The sequence below is a fragment of the Peromyscus maniculatus genome, chromosome 6 (assembly GCF_049852395.1).
Source record: "Peromyscus maniculatus bairdii isolate BWxNUB_F1_BW_parent chromosome 6, HU_Pman_BW_mat_3.1, whole genome shotgun sequence".
Classification (NCBI taxonomy): Eukaryota; Metazoa; Chordata; class Mammalia; order Rodentia; family Cricetidae; genus Peromyscus; species Peromyscus maniculatus.
The window spans coordinates 139,677,151-139,695,210 of NC_134857.1; the positions used below are offsets into that span (position 1 = coordinate 139,677,151).

Consider the following 18,060-nt stretch of genomic DNA (forward strand, 5'->3'; position numbering starts at 1 on the left):
GAATGTGTTTGGAACCTGCAGAAACAGTGTTGAATATAGTAATGAGGTAAAAATGAAAATGATTGTTGTAATTTAATATTTTGTCATTTGTTATTCTTCCTATTTGGCATGTTGATCAGATTTCCACCATTGTGATGAAACACCTGAGAATCAATCTCCAAGTAGGCAAGTTAGACCTTAGATTTCAGAAGTTTCAGTTCATATTCTCTAGTCTCTGTTACTTTTGGTCTTATGACAAGACACTGTAATCATAATAAGAGCATGTGTGGGAGGAAGCTACTTATGGAAACTGGACAGTAAAAGAAGGAAAAAGGTCCTGAATTGGGATACCAATAGCTGCCCCAAAAACCTGTTGCCAACTTCTTTGCACCAGACCCTGCCTCTGAAAGGTTGCACCACCTAGTAGGACTAGGCTAGAGACTAAGACTTCAATATGGGTGATTTGAGTATATTCATTATCTAAACAATAGCTGCACAATTATGTATTTGAGTATATTCATTATCTAAACAATAGCTGCATAATTATGTAACTCTTCAACTTGTCTCTGTCCCTAGACTTTTATAATGACAACCAAACTATAAAGTACCTAGACATGAAGTTGATTTGGATGTGTTAGGAAAGGTGCAAAACTGAAAACCATTGCTATGTGTCCCATTACTTTTCAGACACTTTGTAACTCCATAGTAGACTTTAACTAATAAAACTACTAAGTATGGTAGTATTGTGTTCCCCAAAATATTGTACACCCTAATAAACTTAACTGGGGTCAGAGAACAGAACAGCCGATAGATATAGCGGCCAGAAAATAGTGACACACACGCCTTTAATCCTAGCATTCCAGAGTCAGAGATCTGCCTGGATCTCTGTGTGTTCAAGGCCACACCAGAAACAGCCAAGCATGGTGGCTCGCGCCTTTAATCCCAGGAAGTAATGGCAGGGCAGAAAAGTATTTAAGGCGTGAGGACGAGGAACTATAGCCTGGCTAAGCTTTTAGGCTTTTGAGGAGCAGTTCAACTGAAATCCATTTGGATAATGACTCAGAGGCTTCCAGTAGGAGGAAACAGGATCAGCTGAGGAATTGGTAAGGTGAGGAAGCTGTGGCTTGTTCTGTCTCTCTGATCTTCCAGCGTTCACCCCAGTACCTGACTCCAGGTTTGTTTTTATTTAATAAGAACTTTTAAAATTCATGCTACAACTAAGTATGAAAAATCCTGCCTCAGTAAATAAATTAGAGATCATTCAAAGAAGACAGCTAATGTCAATTTCAGTTCTACACTTACAAAAAAAGAAAGAAAAAACCCAAACCAAACAAACAAAAAATTCTGTGTTAAAAGTGTTCAACATTCCTTTAATTTGAGTATAGGCTGTAACAAACCAATTTTTTTTTCTTAAGGAAAATACAGAAAACATAAACCATGAGAGGATAATTAATGAAGACCAAGAAAACTCAGCTGACAACAGAGAAATAAGCCAGGAAGATGTTGAAGAAGTTTGGAGATATATTATTATGATCTAGTAAGACAAAATTAAGCTATAGTTAAGATTCTGAAGTATGTGGATTATTGATATTTTTCATCTGAATATGTAAATGAATGAAAACATTACTTTTAAAAACTTAGAATTTAAATATGCTTGTATGTTTTCTAGTAATTAATTTTGGATCCAGATCCAGTACACTAAAAGAAAAGTTTCACCTTTTAAATTAAAGTCATCACTAGTTTGATAATTTCATTAGATTCCTCTGAATTTTGTTAAGTATATATGTAAAAGTAGACAGTAAATGTAATCCATGAATTTTTGTTAAGAAAAAAATAAAGTGCTCTGGTGGTTTTGTTTGTTACAAGTCATGCTTACATTTATATTCTATTCCTTTTATTTTATAAAGAAAAATTATTCACACTCTTCTTTTTAGCCTGCAAACCATTTTAGGTGTGCCATCCATAGAAGAACTCATAAACCCAAACCAAGTAATTCCTCAATATATAATGTACAACATGGCCAACACAAATAAGCATGGAGTGGTTATGCTACAAGACAAATCAGGTAAGCATTTAGAAAAGAATTTAGAATCTTTTCAAACTTGGTAACCAAAGTTGTCTAAACAGGGAAATGTAGAGACCTAGATATAGAAAGTAGAATCCTTTCCAAGGCCACATTCATTTAGCAATAACAATGGAATTTAAAAAAAAAAAAAAAACATTCATGCTATCATAAATTTTTTAGTTGCTAATATGAGTTAATACATGACTTTAGAAAAATGACAAGGATAAGCATCCAAAATGTAGACAAAAAATTTATTAACAACACTTGTGTTAAGGGCCTACAATGTGCCAGATATTTTGCTAAAGACTTAGGATTGAGCAAGCTGGATATGGTACCAATTTAAATATTTTAAGCAAGTGTAAAAGTACTCGTGATATTCAGACATAGTTAATTTTGGTCAGAGGCTTCATCTAAATCAGTAATAGTCACATAGCATAGCAATAGAACTAAAGTGGGATAAAAGAAAAGTAGTGTAGCAAATAGAGAATTAGTTTATATCCAAACCACCCCTTCCAATATAATTAAATCTTTTTTTTTTTTTTTTTTGGTTTTTTGAGACAGGGTTTCTCTGTGTAGCTTTGCCCCATTCCTGGAACTCGCTTTGGAGACCAGGCTGTCCTCAAACTCACAGAGATCTGCCTGCCTCTGCCTCCCAAGTGCTGGGATTAAAGGCATGCGCCACCACCGCCTGGCTATAATTAATTCTTGATTTGGGGTAGCTACTTGTTTTATGTATTGTAGACAGAATCAAACTCTAGATATTTATAACTTTTTAAATTTTTTGTATTTTAAGATACTGATTGGTCCTGAAATAGTAGTTAGCTCAGGTGATAAAAGCCCTTGGTGCTAAGCCAACTATGACATTTTTTAAAAAAATACTATTATAAAAACTGTATGACTTAATACACATTCTTTGCATTTTTGTATCTAGAGGATCTTCCACACTGGGTATTATCTGCTATGAAGTGCCTAGCAAACTGTAAGTTAAACCGCAAATAATTGTGTGTGTGTTTGTGTGTGTGTGTGTGTGTGTGTGTGTGTGTGTGTGTGTGTGGTGTATTATATTGAAAGTATTTAACAAAAATGAAGAAAATATTTAAAATTATGAGTCAAATGATAGTCAAGGAGAATTGATTATGAGCTCTTTATTTTCTGTGCAAAAAGTGATTTTTTTTTAATTAGAACCTGTCATTTATAAATCATAAACTCATAGGCTTATATGAATTGAAAGGACTCTTAGGTAAAATCTAAACTACAGTGACTGCCACAATGAGGCCTATAGGCTTATTGGTGGCAGCTTAGAAATAAAGCAGCATAGGACTGGAAGAGATTAAATCAGAAACAAAGTTTCATAAAGCCCATGTCCCTCCTTTTCCAAGATAGGTTACTTCATAGGATATATTAATATAAAATGCTATTGTTAGTAATCTATAAACCAGTGTTTAGCATTTTATTGCTCAATTTTTTTCTCACTAAACAGTGACAGCTGATTTACAAAAGTCTTACAAATTTCAAAATAAAATTTAAAAATTTGCAGAGGTATATGCTATTATGATGCATTTATCTAATTATTCTTTACCAATAAAAATCAGGAGTCAGATATTGGGGTAAGAACATGAAAGATCGGAGAAGCAGCAGAGCAGCCACCAATAACTTCCTATTTCTTCTGCAGCCCCACCTTACTACTTCCTATTCCCTATCTGCCCAGTCCTCCAACCTCTATGGTTAATTTTGGTTAGCTAATGGCTAGTTCCACCCTCTGACACAATGCAAGCTTTATTTTCAGAATCAAAATACCACACACTTTTAAGTCATCAAAAGTTAAAATGTATTTTAGAAATTCTAGTGATAGGGTCATTTTCTAGTTCTTTTAAAGTTAGTATTTTTGAAAATTTAATGGGATTTTGTAAATGTTGATTATATTCCTTATTATATGTCAAAATGACGGAATAGCAAAATAAATAGCAATTATATAAACAAGTTACAGAAACATTTATTTTATTCAAGGAATTAAGATAAAGAGCCTGAGTTTAAGCATGGACTTTTGAATATCTTCTCTGCTCAACTGTCCTGCTCTCCTATGAGTCATGGTTAACAACACAGATAATCATCCTCAGAGGCATTTATCTTCTATCTTTAGGGATTTGTGTCTTCCCTCTCTTCCAAGTTCATATTATAGATAAATGATAACAAATATATCTTATTGGATTTCAGTTCATTGTAATGTATTTAACTAGAGCATATAACAGTAGTTATCAACCTGTGGGTTGCAACCCCTCTGTCAAACCTCTGTCTCCAAAAATATTAACATTATAATTTATAACATCAAAATTAGAGTCTTGAAGTAGCAATGAAAATAATTTTATGGTTGGGGGTCATCACAACATGAGGAACTGTATTAAAGAGTCACAGCATTAAGAGGGTTGAGAACCACTGGTCTATATGAAGAATAATCTTGAGAATTAGTCTGAAGACTACTGCCAACAACTTTTTTTTCCAGAGTTGAAAATCAGAATTATCAGAACCTTCTGTTAATGCAAAGGACCTAGAACTCAAACCTAAACTAACTATAAATTGTTTTTATTTCTAGTGAACCTGTGTTTTCTATGTTAGAAAACTTACTAATGATTATTATTGTGTATATTAAAATATTTCTTATGCCTGCTTTAGAAAAATACTTAGTTTGATCTCCATAAAAATCAATATTAGCTTTTAAACTATTATATATGTATGTGATTTGTTTTTTCTTTAATCATTTTGCAGTGTGTATGCTTACAACTTGTATAGTCATACAAAAAATTCGGAACAGGAAAAAAACTTTATTTGGTTCAGGAAAAAAGGTTTTTGGTAATAATAAATCTAAAATATAAGTACATATTTCATTCACTAGGAAGATGTTTCCAAGACTCCAATGCAGCTGATTCTTCTGGAACACAGTTCCAGAAGATTTTTATAGGGAAAAGTCCCAGATTAGAGTTTAGAGACACTAACTTAGAGACCCCAGAGGAAATAATTCTAGGACAGTAAGTCCCTGAATTCCCCTTGATAGATTGTAGCCTGTGTACAGAAGTTTATATTTTTAATAGATCAACAATGATTAATAGTCATGATTCTTTCAATAGTATTAAATCTGAAAAGTGATGATGGCAAAATATTGAAATCATTAAGAATTTTTAAAGGATAAATTTATTCACGGAAGTATTGATGTGCAAAAGATGGTTTAGAAGAATTATTTGTATTCTATTATTCTTCTCTTCACAAAATAAATTACAACAAAATCTCACTAAAATAATTGATGCTTTTAAAACACACCATAAATTTTGCTTTGTTACAGTTTTTCATATATTAAAATAATATTAAAACAAAATCCTAGCCAGAGACTGCTTACAGTGATTTTCAGTGAAAGGATGAGATGTGAGTTGATGAATTGCATATATTGTAACATGAATTGTTAACTATAGCTCCCTCATGAAATACAAATTTAAACTTATGTGTACTTTTAATTGTTTTTAAATTGAAATACATTTTTCCCATTTCTTTTGCCTTCTGCTTCTTAGGGCCAAGAAGTAATGACACCAATAATCCAACTTATGTTGGATTTGAACGTGATGTATTCAGAACAATTGCAGATTATTTTCTAGGTCTCCCTGAACCTCTACTTACATATGAATATTATGAATTATTTGTGAACATTTTGGGTATGTATGAATTTTACTTATTATTTAAATTTATTCTATTAAAATTTTAAGTTTCCTTAAGATTAAAGGTCTAAAAACATGGTAAATATGAATGTGGTAAGCTATAAACTATTTCTAAATTTAGTAATACTATGGTTATACTAGTTCAAATGGTTCAAATATTCTTTAATACCAGTTGCCCTGAAATCAGCTGTCATATAGTTCTATGTAGTTCTGACACAGCTCTCTAGAGTTAGCACTGATCCTACAAGAGAAAGGCTCAGATCCACAAGACTATCCTTACTTCTGGTACTGACAACAAGTAAGTTCCCTTTGCTCCCACAGTTGTGCTTAGCCAACTACCAATTAAAAGGTTCATTTGAACCCCTCTGATTCACTCCTGAAATCTTGAAAAGTATGTTTGTTATTTTGATTTAAAAAGGATAGAACTCAGGTGTAACAGACAAAGAGAAGAGATTCACATGGAAGGAGTGGGGGGTAACAGAGAGTCTCTGTACTATCTCAGGAAAGACACCCTGAACATCTGTGTGTTTATCAACCCAAAGCTGCCTTAGCTTCACTGTTTCAGAATTATAAGTAGTTTTTTGTTTTTTTTTTTAGTTAGGTATGATTGATTAAGTTATCATTTTTACGCTATTGAACTCAATCTACATCCCCCTTCCCTTCTCAAGAGGTTGGAGGTAATTCTGATTTGTGGCTAGCCATGAGTTATATTAGCACAAACTCATGTATGTTGAAATAGCTCTTCATGAATAACAAGACTGATCACTCAGGAAATTCCAAGAATTTTAGGAGATCTATGCCAGTAACCAAGAACAGAAACCAAATATAGGTACAGTTGTCACTGGTCTTCATGGGCTATTTATATACCGCTGTATGCAACCAATCCACAATCAAAAATGTTTTGTTTTTAATGTAGCTATATAGAATTTGCAGGGGTTTTTTTTCTTGTCATTATTCTCTAAACAATAAATATGTACATAATGCTTATTTTGTGTTACTTATATAAGTAATCCAGAGATTTTGTTTGTTTATTTATTTGTTTGATTGATTGATTTTGGTTTTTTGAGACAGGGTTTCTCTTAAATAAATGCCTAGGTTATATGTATATTCATGGTACACCATCTTATATAGGGGACTAAAATCTGCAGATTTTGTCCATGCACATACCTGGAACCAGTCTTCCCATTAAAACCAAGAAGACTATATAAATAAGTCTGTCTATATATATATATATATATATATATATATATATATATATATATGTATATGCTTATATATACAGTTGTCTTATAATTAGAAGTTTTCAAGTACTTGTAGGATTAAAAACAAATATTTTTAAGTGTGCCCTGATTCAATTAGGCAGCTAAATTAATTTTTAAATAATTTATATCACAAATGGAAATACCACTAGTCAGTCTTGCATGTTTATAACAGAATGTTGCATGTGTCCTATTGAAGTGCCTTCCATATTAAGCAATTTCTATGTGTTCTCTACTAACAGTATATATTATAGTGATACTTTATTTTTTAACTTTTTTTATTTTTGTCCACTGTCTTGCTGTTGCATCTTAATTTTTGTTTCATTTTCTGGTAGTTCTTTGTGGCTACATCACAGTTTCAGATAGAACAAGTGGGATACATAAAATCCACGATGATCCACGGTCTTCAAAATTCCATCATTTAAGCAATTTGAATTCCTTCAAATCAACTGAGTGTCTTCTTCTCAGTCTGCTTCACAAAGACAAAGGCAGTGAAGAATTGGATTCTATTGAGAGACTGCAAAGAAGTGATCAAGGATTTCAAGAAAGATGTGCCAAGAAAATGCAACTAGTTAATTTAAGAAACAGAAGGGCTAGTGCTAATGACATAATGGGAGGAAGCTGTCATAATTTAATTGGCTTAAGTAATACACATGCCCTGTCCTCTAACATCAAACCAAGGTGTTCCTCTTTGGAAGGAATTATAGATGTGCCAGGGAATTCAAATAAAAAGGTGTCCAGAATCTTCTACCAGTCTTTTCTGAACATAGAAGAACAAAATAGTAATCAATCTTTAGTGCCAATGCCCAAACAGAAATCTCTATTTAATCTTCACTCAGAAGAAAATATTCAACAGCCATACTGTGTTGGTTTTAAAAGAACCTCTGCTTTGACTGTTCAAGACCAAGGGGAGTTATGTAAAGGAAAATATAATTCAAAACAGCTTTGTAGATCTCAGAGTTTGCTTTTAAGAAGTAGTACAAGACAGAATAGATATATCAATACACCCATGGCTGAAATTATAATGAAACCAAATGTTGGACAAGGCAATACAAGTGTACGAAGTGAGCTCGGAGAGTCTAATACCACAATCAATAAAAGACTGTGCAAAAGCACAGTAGAACTTTCAGAGAATTCTTTACTTCCAGCTGCTTCTATGTTGACTGGCACACAAAGTAAGGCTGTTTTCAATGCATGCAGTGTTAACTTTTAATGTTTACTAACTCAGCTTTGTATTCTTGGCTTTTCTTGTCTGAAATTACTTTTTTATTTCTTGAAAAGAAATTATTATAAAAGACTTTAGTCATGGAATAACCAACTTTTATTCTACCCTACTTAAAGCACTTAATTTCTTTTCCCCTAATTTCACTTATTCTATGTCACTTTATAAATGAAGGATTTTATTACTTAAAATAGATTGTAAAACAATAGCAATATCTACTATACTTTTAAGGAATGTGGAAATTTATAACCTTTAATTAAAAGGAAAATACTAAGATGTTATATTACCCTCTTTATATAATTGTGTATTTTATTCATTTGAGAACTATTATCACTGATGAGTTTTTGGGGATGGGGGTGGCTTTGCCTTCTAGGTTTACTGCAACCACATTTAGAGAGAGTTGCCATCAATGCTCTACAGTTATGTTGTTTGTTACTTCCCCCATCAAATCGTAGAAAGCTTCAACTCTTAATGCGTATGATTTCTCGAATGAGTCAAAATGTTGATATGCCCAAACTTCATGAAGAAATAGGTACAAGATCATTGGTAAGTTGATTTTTAATATAATATTATATCATGTATTATATATTTCTTAAGAATTTCATACACGTATACAATGTATTTTGACCATATTTACCCCCCTGTTCCTCACCCCTCCTTCCTACTTTATATACTCATTTTAATAACTCATTGAGCCCAATTATGTTGCCCATATATACATGGCTATAGGGCTATTCACTGGAGAATCATTGGCCCAGCTGGGACCACATCCCTAAAGAAAACTGACTTTTCCTCCCCTAATAGTCATCAACTGCCAGCAGCTCTTCAACTCGGGATGGGGCTTGTAAATCCCTCCACTTTACTGGAATATTGATTGGTTTGGTCTTGTGCAGGCAACCATTGGTGTGAGTTTATGAATTTATTAGTTCTGTCATATCCTGCAAACCCTGTTTCATTCAAATTCTCCCTGACCTCTGCCTCTTCCGTAATGTTCCCTGAATCTTGGTGTGTATGTGTGGCAGCAGTGTTGAGGGTGGGGGCGGCGGGGGGTGAGTATTTCTTATAATGGAAAGAGTAAGCCCTGACTATCAACTAAAAGAAGATCAAGCTATTTGAAAGTACTACTTATGTTATATTTTTATCTTATAATACTTGAGTTAGAAAAGTTTTCAAAAATAAAATAATAGATAAAATATTTTTAAATCACTTTAAAGAAAACAAAGTAGCCCCAGAAAAGTAAAGCCATGTATCCAAAAAACAAAATAGAGCTTAGTAGTTCCACAGTGTTATATATTCTACCAAGGTTAAGTTCTTAGTTTTTATTGGTTTTGTATGATTGGTCATTTCGTTATTGTTTTATTTTATTGCAAGTATTTGTATTTAAAAGTTAGTTAAATTTAAAAACAAAACAACCCTAAAAACTTGACCTTCTCTAGCAGAAAATAGTGTTACACAAATTCTTTGTTCTTAGGCTATTACACTTTCACCTTGTATTAATCTTAGCAGAACCCTTTGCCTTCTCGACCATTTTTTATGCCTCACAGTGACTGAGCTGGTCAGTCTATTATATCATCTTGTATCATCAGTTCTGTCTGATGGAGTGGGAAGAGGATTTGTAGGTACTGTTCAAACGTAAGAATAGTACAACTCTGAAGCAGAGAGTGAGTAAGCAATCAATGTATAATATGTCATAATATGTCAAAGAATTTCAGAGAATATGGCAGTGGGGAAATTGTATCTGATGATTTATGATAATAAATCATTGTGGACAAGAAGTGTAAAACAAAAACAACAACAAAAACCTGTTGCAAAGCAGTCCCAGATTCAGGCTCCTTAGAGAATTAGGGTAGAAGGATTTATATGCAGATATTGATTAAAAAAAAATAAATCTTTTAAATTCCCTCGCTGTCTCTTGTTTCTCTTAAAAATAGTCACTTTTTAGACTCCAGCTAAAATCTATAAAAGATTCTCACAATAAGGAACCTGGGAGCTCTATTCAGCTGTTTTGCTCATCACTGGGACACTTCAGTAACAATGACAGAATAGATAAAAAAGAAAAATATTCTTGAATAATTATGTCATTTTTGAAAAGCATAAGAAATTAGTAAGGGATGATGTTTGAAAGGTGATAATTTTAGTTTTCTACTTTGGTTTTAATGTTATTATGGCATCTCAATAAAATTTATGCAACAGAATTTTGGAAATATGAGCCTTGTGAAGCAAAATCAGGGCATTTTTTTTAGTCATCTACATTAAGATGATAGTAACAAATGTAAAAAGGGTTCTATAAGAAGGAGAATATAGACAAACAACAAAAAGCTGAGAAATGAGCCTTGGAACTAAAAGAGGATAGTTCAGATCAACAAATATGTTCTTCATGTACTATGTGCAAATATTTAAGGTAGAATTCAAATATTCTAATTATTGTGTATTATAGATATGGATTATAAGACTATAAGAGCAATGAGTTTTGAGGCAAGAATTCTCCCAGAGTTATAAAATCCTTATGATGGAAATGGAGATATTTGCATTAACTCACTATCTAAACATTAGTAATCACTAACAGCTGTTTCCCAAAATTTCAAAAGATAAATACTGCCAGCTTTACAACTTCTGTTGTTTATGTGTTTCATATGTTGTGTATTCTCCTGGTTTGTGGTTTTGTGGAATTTGTTTAATGTAATAAGTCTTTGTTCTCTAACAGCTATTGGCTTAAGGATTAAATCTCTATATTAATAGAATACCTAATTAATAGGTGTTTATTAATAAAACTATAAAAAATTAAAGAAAAAAACATTAAATATACTCCATTGGAATTTTGTTAACAAAAATACGTAACAAATACTTATTAAAGTACGGTAATGTAATAGAATTATTACCTTCCTAACTATAATGAATTAATTCCATGTGTTCTAAACCGAAGTCTCCTTAAAACTTTATCCCCACATATCATATAATGCAAATTGGAAATTATTGACATTGTCATTTATATGAAATCTTAGATTCTTAAGTTGCCATCTTTTTGTAGATGATACGTACTTTTTCTCGGTGTGTGCTGTGTTGTGCTGAGGAAGTGGATCTTGATGAGCTTCTCGCTTCAAGATTAGTTTCTTTCCTAATGGATCATCATCAGGAAATTCTTCAAGTACCCACTTATTTACAGACTGCAGTGGAGAAACATCTTGACTACATTAGAAAGGGCCACGTAGGTATTTTAAGCCTTAAAAATCTCTGCATTAGCTATTTACAAGTAGCAAATTCATCTTAAAGTAACCCCATAAAAAATGGACATTTATTAGCTCATATAAACATTCTCTAAATCAGGAATAGATAGAGCCTGGAAACTCACACAGCGCTGGGACTCTTCTTGGCCTTTCCTCTTTTGCAGTCATATATTGACAAATGCTTCCTTTACATTATGAGGAATATGATAATTGAAGTTCCTTTGTCACAGAATTGTTTTTTTTTTTTTAAATCCAAGGTGAAAACGGCAATCACTCAACCTCCAATTGGAAAAAATTCTGATAATGGACTCTATGCATAGGCATGTACATGTGGAGGCCAGAGATCAACTTCAGTGATCTTCCTCCATCATTCTCCAACTTGACTTTGAAATAGGGTCTCTCTATGAATTTGGAGTTAATTAATTTGGCTAGACAAAACTTCAGTAATCTACTCTCAGCTCTGCGGTTACAGAAGCATCCTGTGCCCAGTTTTTATGTAGGTACTGAGGATCCAAACTCAAGTCCTCATGCCTGCTTGGGAAACATCTTACCCATTAAGCCATCTCCCCAGTCCCTACGTATGGACTCTTGATTTTCTTGTGCTATGTCCATTTTTTGAAAGTCAGAGAGTAAGTTTGATAGAGTCTTATTCCAATACTTTCTATATAGTTAAAACAGAATTTGTTCTTTAAAAAAATAAGAAAGGTTAGAATACATAGAATAAAAAAAAAAGTTAATAGGAAAAGGAGAAAAAAAAACACTAAGGAGCAGATATCTACTATATTTGGGTATTATCTGATAAACACATTTTGTTTGTGCTTTTTCTCCTGTATATTATAACTGTACTTTAAACTTCATTATCAATAAATATATATGGGCTCTGGTCATGTCCTGCTCTCAAAAACAATGGGTCAATGCTTCATTACTAAGTCAAAATATTGGTGTTTTAAACTGAATTAAAACATTATTTTAATTGTTATGTTTTATACTTCAAATAATAAAATCTGTGGTTCAGAGTGAGAATAATAGCTACGTTTAGTGCTTTCATATACATTTTCTCATGCAATCTTCATCTTAATGATGAGGAAACAGATCAGAAGTTAATTTGGTGCTATGAGGCTTGGATTTAGATCCTGCTCACTTACCTCTACTGTATAATATTCAGTTTTCTTAACACAGTGAATGTTTTATTGACGCCAAAATGATAGATATTAGATTCCACCAAAAATGCTCTCCACAGGAAAAATATGACTAGAACATACAGGTTTTCACTGTCTTGTTTCTTTGCTGACAGGTTAAAAATCCCGGGGATGGACAAGTTGTTCCTTTGCCAACATATTCTTACTGTAAGCAGATTAGTACTCAAGAGTTTAATGAGCAGAAAATTTCAGCTTCTCAAGCTGCAATTGAAGAACTTTTGGAGAATATTGTTAGAAGTAAAAGCTTGCCTCTAAAGGAGAAAAGAAGAAAACTGAGACAGGTATGAGAATGCACAACTTCTCCATCTTACAAATTTTTCTAGTGTGTGATCAGTGATTGCTATTTCTCGTGATATTTTGAGATAAAAATTTAACTTTTAAATATATTTACAATAAATTTAAATATATATAAATATATTATATATTGTTCTTCATTATATACTTAAAGTATATGAATTAATATCTGTTTGGTTTTAGTCCATCTTAAATTTATAATAATTACAGTAATATTAATTTATTTTCTTTTATTTCACTGGTATATTGTATAATTAAACTTTGAATTAACCTGGGAAAGCATATGTAAAATCTTCATTATAATACCTATCTCTGAATGACTCATCTCTACCAATGTTTAGAACTCTCAGCTCTAAAGCTCTAGAAAGAACACAGCCTTAAAAAACTCGAGAGAAATACAAACTGCACCAAATTCCTGTGGCCTTCCTAGGCTTTACCAGTGAGAGAGATTTGAGTTTAGGGTGAGAATTAACAGAAGAGAATCCTGGAATTATAATACTGACTGGAGTTGAAGGCTCTTACGGTATCCCCTTCACAAATGTAAAGAGAGAAGCAGGAGTCAAATAAAAGGATACTTGACAAGCTTCATCTAGGGAGATAATATTCAAGAACTTTTAATATTATTCTCCCTCATTTTTAAGTTTCAGAAGGAATACCCCTTGATATATCAGAAAAGATTTCCAACCACTGAGAGTGAAGCAGCACTTTTGGATGACAAACCTACAATCAAACAACCAATGCTGAGTTTAAGAAACCCAAAGCTTCACAGTCTGCGATACTGACTTAAAACTTCAATAAATGAAGTCATACATGAGAATATTTCTACTTAAAAGGAAATCTATTAACATTATTGTTTCCCTTATAATGACCTTATGTAAGGTGTTGACAAAATAGTCTTTTTATCCATGCAAGGCTGCTAAAGCTATTAGATCTCAGCTAAGAATACCTAACAAAAGCCTATACCAAATATCTTAATTAGAAACAATATTTTTAATATATTGTTCTAGTAAGAGTCAGGATTGTATCATGCAGATGAAATTGTGGTGCTGTTTTGAAAGAAAACATGCCTGTGTCTATATGTGTGCTTACGGATATTAGCTAAGGAACTGGTTGTTTAGGATTGCTTCTTTATTTTTAAGTATCAGAACATGAAGAATATTGTACTCTTTTATGTAATCTTTTTATACTTATGATCTATTTAAATGTATATAAACACACTCTTGTAGCTTGGTTTTTGTTTATTGGAATTTGGTTTATTGGGAGCCAAAGGGGGCTAGTTTTTGAGATAAAGTATCACTTATGTACTGCATTCTGACTCCTCAAACTCATTTCTCCTGCCTTATACTCCTGAGTGTAGGAATCCACATGTGTACCACAATTCCTGGCTTTATGTGTTTATTTTTTTTTTATTTTTATTTTTTTTTAGTAAATTTATTTTACAACATCATTCAGTTCAACATAATAGCCACAGATTCCCCTGTTCTCCCACTCTCGCCCCCCTCCCCCTCCCCCCCACCCCACCCCCCATTCCCACCTCCTCCAGATCAAGGTCTACCCCGAGGACCGGGATCGACCTGGTAGACTCAGTCCCGCCAGGTCCAGTCCCCCCCCTCCCAGACCGAGCCAAGCGTCCCTGCATAGGTCCCAGGATTCAAACAGCCAACTCATGCAACGAGCCCAGGACCAGCACCAACACACAGCTGCCTCCCAAACAGATCAAGCCAAATGACTGTCTCACCCGTTCAGGGGGCCTGATCCATTTGGGGGCCCCTCAGCCTTTGGTTCATAGATCCTGTGCTTCCATTCATTTGGTTATTTGTCCCTGTGCTTTATCCAACCTTGGCTTCAACAATTCTCGCTCATATAAACCCTCTTCTTTCTCACTAATTAGACTCCCAGTGCTCCACCAGGGGCCCAGCTGTGGATGTCTGCATCCAGATTCCTCAGACCTTCCTTGGATGGGGTTTATGGCACAACTAACAGGGTGTCTGGCCATCCCATCACCAGAGTAGGTCAGTTCCTGCCGTCTCTCGACCATTGCCAGCAGTCTTTTGTGGGGGTATCTTTGTGGATCTCCGTGGGCCTCCCTAGCTCTCTGCTTCCTCCCCTTCTCATGTGGTCTTCATTTACCATGTTTATTTTTTTAATCTTTGTTTAATAGTTTTGTTTTCCCCTAAACATTATCTCAACTACTTCAGTCTTTTTTTCCAGAAATATCTTTTGAATCTTTACATTTATCATCTATTCTACTATTGAAATAGATGTATAATAGTTATTTAGCAACAACAATGTGCTTTTCATTGTTTCTTAAATGTGGTGACCATGATAAATAAAGCAAAATTTCTTCTCTTTAGACATTTATTTTTTTCAATCAAGGGAACTACATTTTTCAGGCCCTTAAAGTAATAACGCATTTGCTGACATCGAGGCATAGGGATTCCTTTATCCTAAGACTGGATTTTCTGAGAACAATTCGTTAAGCTAATGTTTTTAAGCTGGAGTACGTTGGAATTACCAAGGCCTGGTAAGCCAGTCAAGTCTATAGTTTAGAGATATTACAAAGACATTGGTACTTGTGTTGTTTTGAATAGGTATAACTCCTATAGACTCATGTTTGAATGCTTGGCCCATAGGGAGTGGCACTATTGGGAGAGGTGATCTTGTTGGAGTAGATGTGGCCTTGGAAGATGAAGTATGTCACTGTGGGGGTGGGCTTTGTGGTGTTATATTCTCAAGCTGTGCCCACTGTGGCACACAGTCTTCTGCTGGCTGTGGATCAAGATGTATTACCTCTCAGTTCCTTATCCAGTACCATGTCTGCCTGCACACTGCTATGCTTCCTGCGATAACAATAATGGACTAAACCTCAGAACTGTAAGCCAGCCCCAATTAAATGTTTTCCTTTATAAGAGTTGCTGTGGTCATAGTGTCTCTTCACAGCAATAGAAACTCTAAGACAATTGCTGTGGATATCGCTCTGTATAAATAAAATGGTAATTGGCCAGCAGCCAAGCAGGAAGTATAGGCGGGACAAGCAGAGAAGAGAATTCTGGGAACTGTAGCAGGAATCTTAAAAGTTCTTATTAATAAAAACAAACCTGGAGTCAAGTATTGGGGTGAATTCTGGAAGATTAGAGAAACAGAACAAGCCACCTCACCTTGCCAGTTCCTCAGCTGATCATGTCTCCTCAGACTGGAAGCCTCTGAGTCCTCATCCAGAATGAATCTCAGCTGAACTGTTGCTCAAAAGCCTAAAAGCTTAACCAGCCAAAAGCTTCTAGTTTCTGGTCTTCGCACTTTATATACCTTTCTGCTTTCTGCCATCACTCCCTGGGATTAAAGGCTTGCTTTCTGGGATTAAAGGCATGAGTCATCATGCCTGGATGTTTCCTTGAACACACAGAGATCCAGGTAGATCTCTTCCTCTGGAATGCTAGGATTAAAGGCGTGTGCTACCACTGCCTATCCTCTATGTTTAATATTATGGCTGTTCTGTTCTCTGATCCCAGATAAGTTTATTAGGGTGCACAATATTGTGGGGAATACAATACCACCACAGGGAACAGGAAGGCTGAATCAGGAGACTCTAGCAGCCGCTGCCATGAGTACCAACATGTAAGATACTGGTAAGCCACGAGCCATGTGGCAAGGTATAGATTTGTAGAAATGGGTTAATTTAAGAGAAGAACTAGATAGCAAGAAGCCTGCTACAGCCATACAGTTTGTAAGCAATATAAGTCTCTCTGTGTTTACTTGGTTGGGTCTGAGCGGCTTCGGGACTAGCAGGTGAGAGAGAATTGTCCTGACTGTGGGCCAGGCAGGACTGGAGAAAACTTCAGCTATGACAATACTCATGGATTTTAGAGACAAAGCCTCACTATATAGCTTAGACTGATCTAACCTTGTAGTCATCTTGCCTAAGCCTCCAAGCGCTGGATTTACAAGCATATGCCACCACTATTGGGTAGACATTTATGCTTTTAAACTCTAGAGGACATTACACTGTTTAGCTAACACTGAGAATCAGTACTCTCAACATTTTTTTTACAAAATTTTGAATGTCAGAATGATAGCCCACTAAAAATAATATCACCATAAGAAAATACCCAGTGTCAATGCCATTTAGCACAGGTTTTCCAGAGATTGACTTGGTACAGCCTGAAGCAATTGTTTCTCCATTTTCTTTTTCAATAAATGTTTAATACCTAGTCGCTTAAGTATAAAAATAGATATAATATATGCAATAGACTCTTGATGTTTAATGACTATTCTGATTTTTCAATGTGGTTTTACACTATGGATATGAATAATGATAATGTCCCCTTTAACGTTACTATGTTTCATCTTGTATTTAGACAAAAAAAATGATAAATATACATCTTCAGCTCAGAAAATTTGCCTATAAATTAATTATATGTAATAGAAATTACTTGCATGCTAAAACTTTTCCCAATTGAAAATATTCTGTTACTTCCAAGCTAATAATTTCAGACATGTTACTAACTTCTTCAAGCCCCAGTTCCCTTGGATCAATAAAGATTATAATAGTGCCTCCTTGGGAAGTATTATCAAAGTGTTTTACGGTGACATCAAATAAGCACTTTAACTTATGTGGGGCGTTTACCCACCACCCCCACAGCTTCCCAGAGTTTTCTTGAGTGCGAGCAGCAGGAAATATTAGATAGAAGGATTTATAGCGGAGAATCTTGTGGAGATAAACAGATAGAAAATAAAGGATAGCCTCGAGTGGGCCTGGAACCTATTCCAACGGGCCCGGACTGTCTCTGGCCCAGGGTTTTTATAGAGACGCCAAGGGGTGGAGCAAAAGACCTCCTCCCCCAGCACAGCCAAGTGCAGGCCATCTCAGACACCTGCACTCAGGCCCGTGGTCCTGATCATCCTCTATTTGGACCTGCTGGGTAAAGCTACGAGGAACCCCAGAATGGGCTCCCACAGGTCCCCCCTTCTTAATATATAAAAAAATAACTATTAATGGCTTACAGCAATCTCCATAGCTGTTACACCTCCCAGTATGGGAGTAGAGGATGATATAAATGGCATTTCTCTTTTGAATTAGGTCCAAGGTGACCACAGCAGTCTTAGCTGCCTCAAGCCCT

At 34.6% G+C, this 18,060-nt stretch overlaps 1 protein-coding gene across 5 annotated transcripts in view; it reads left to right on the forward strand.

Annotated features, from left to right (window-relative positions):
- The window catches only part of Depdc1 (DEP domain containing 1), a 39,529-nt gene extending 25,369 nt beyond the window's left edge, over positions 1–14,160 (forward strand). For all 5 annotated transcript variants that reach the window (XM_006995863.4, XM_076575304.1, XM_076575305.1 and 2 more), the window contains exons 5-13: positions 1,395–1,516; positions 1,914–2,044; positions 2,976–3,023; positions 5,602–5,742; positions 7,340–8,179; positions 8,600–8,772; positions 11,255–11,431; positions 12,745–12,930; positions 13,585–14,160. In XM_006995863.4, coding sequence (XP_006995925.1) covers positions 1,395–1,516; positions 1,914–2,044; positions 2,976–3,023; positions 5,602–5,742; positions 7,340–8,179; positions 8,600–8,772; positions 11,255–11,431; positions 12,745–12,930; positions 13,585–13,725 — 1,959 coding nt within the window. In that variant the 3' untranslated portion in view covers positions 13,726–14,160. The remainder of the gene's footprint in view (positions 1–1,394; positions 1,517–1,913; positions 2,045–2,975; positions 3,024–5,601; positions 5,743–7,339; positions 8,180–8,599; positions 8,773–11,254; positions 11,432–12,744; positions 12,931–13,584) is intronic.
- Positions 14,161–18,060: the final 3,900 nt, after the last annotated feature.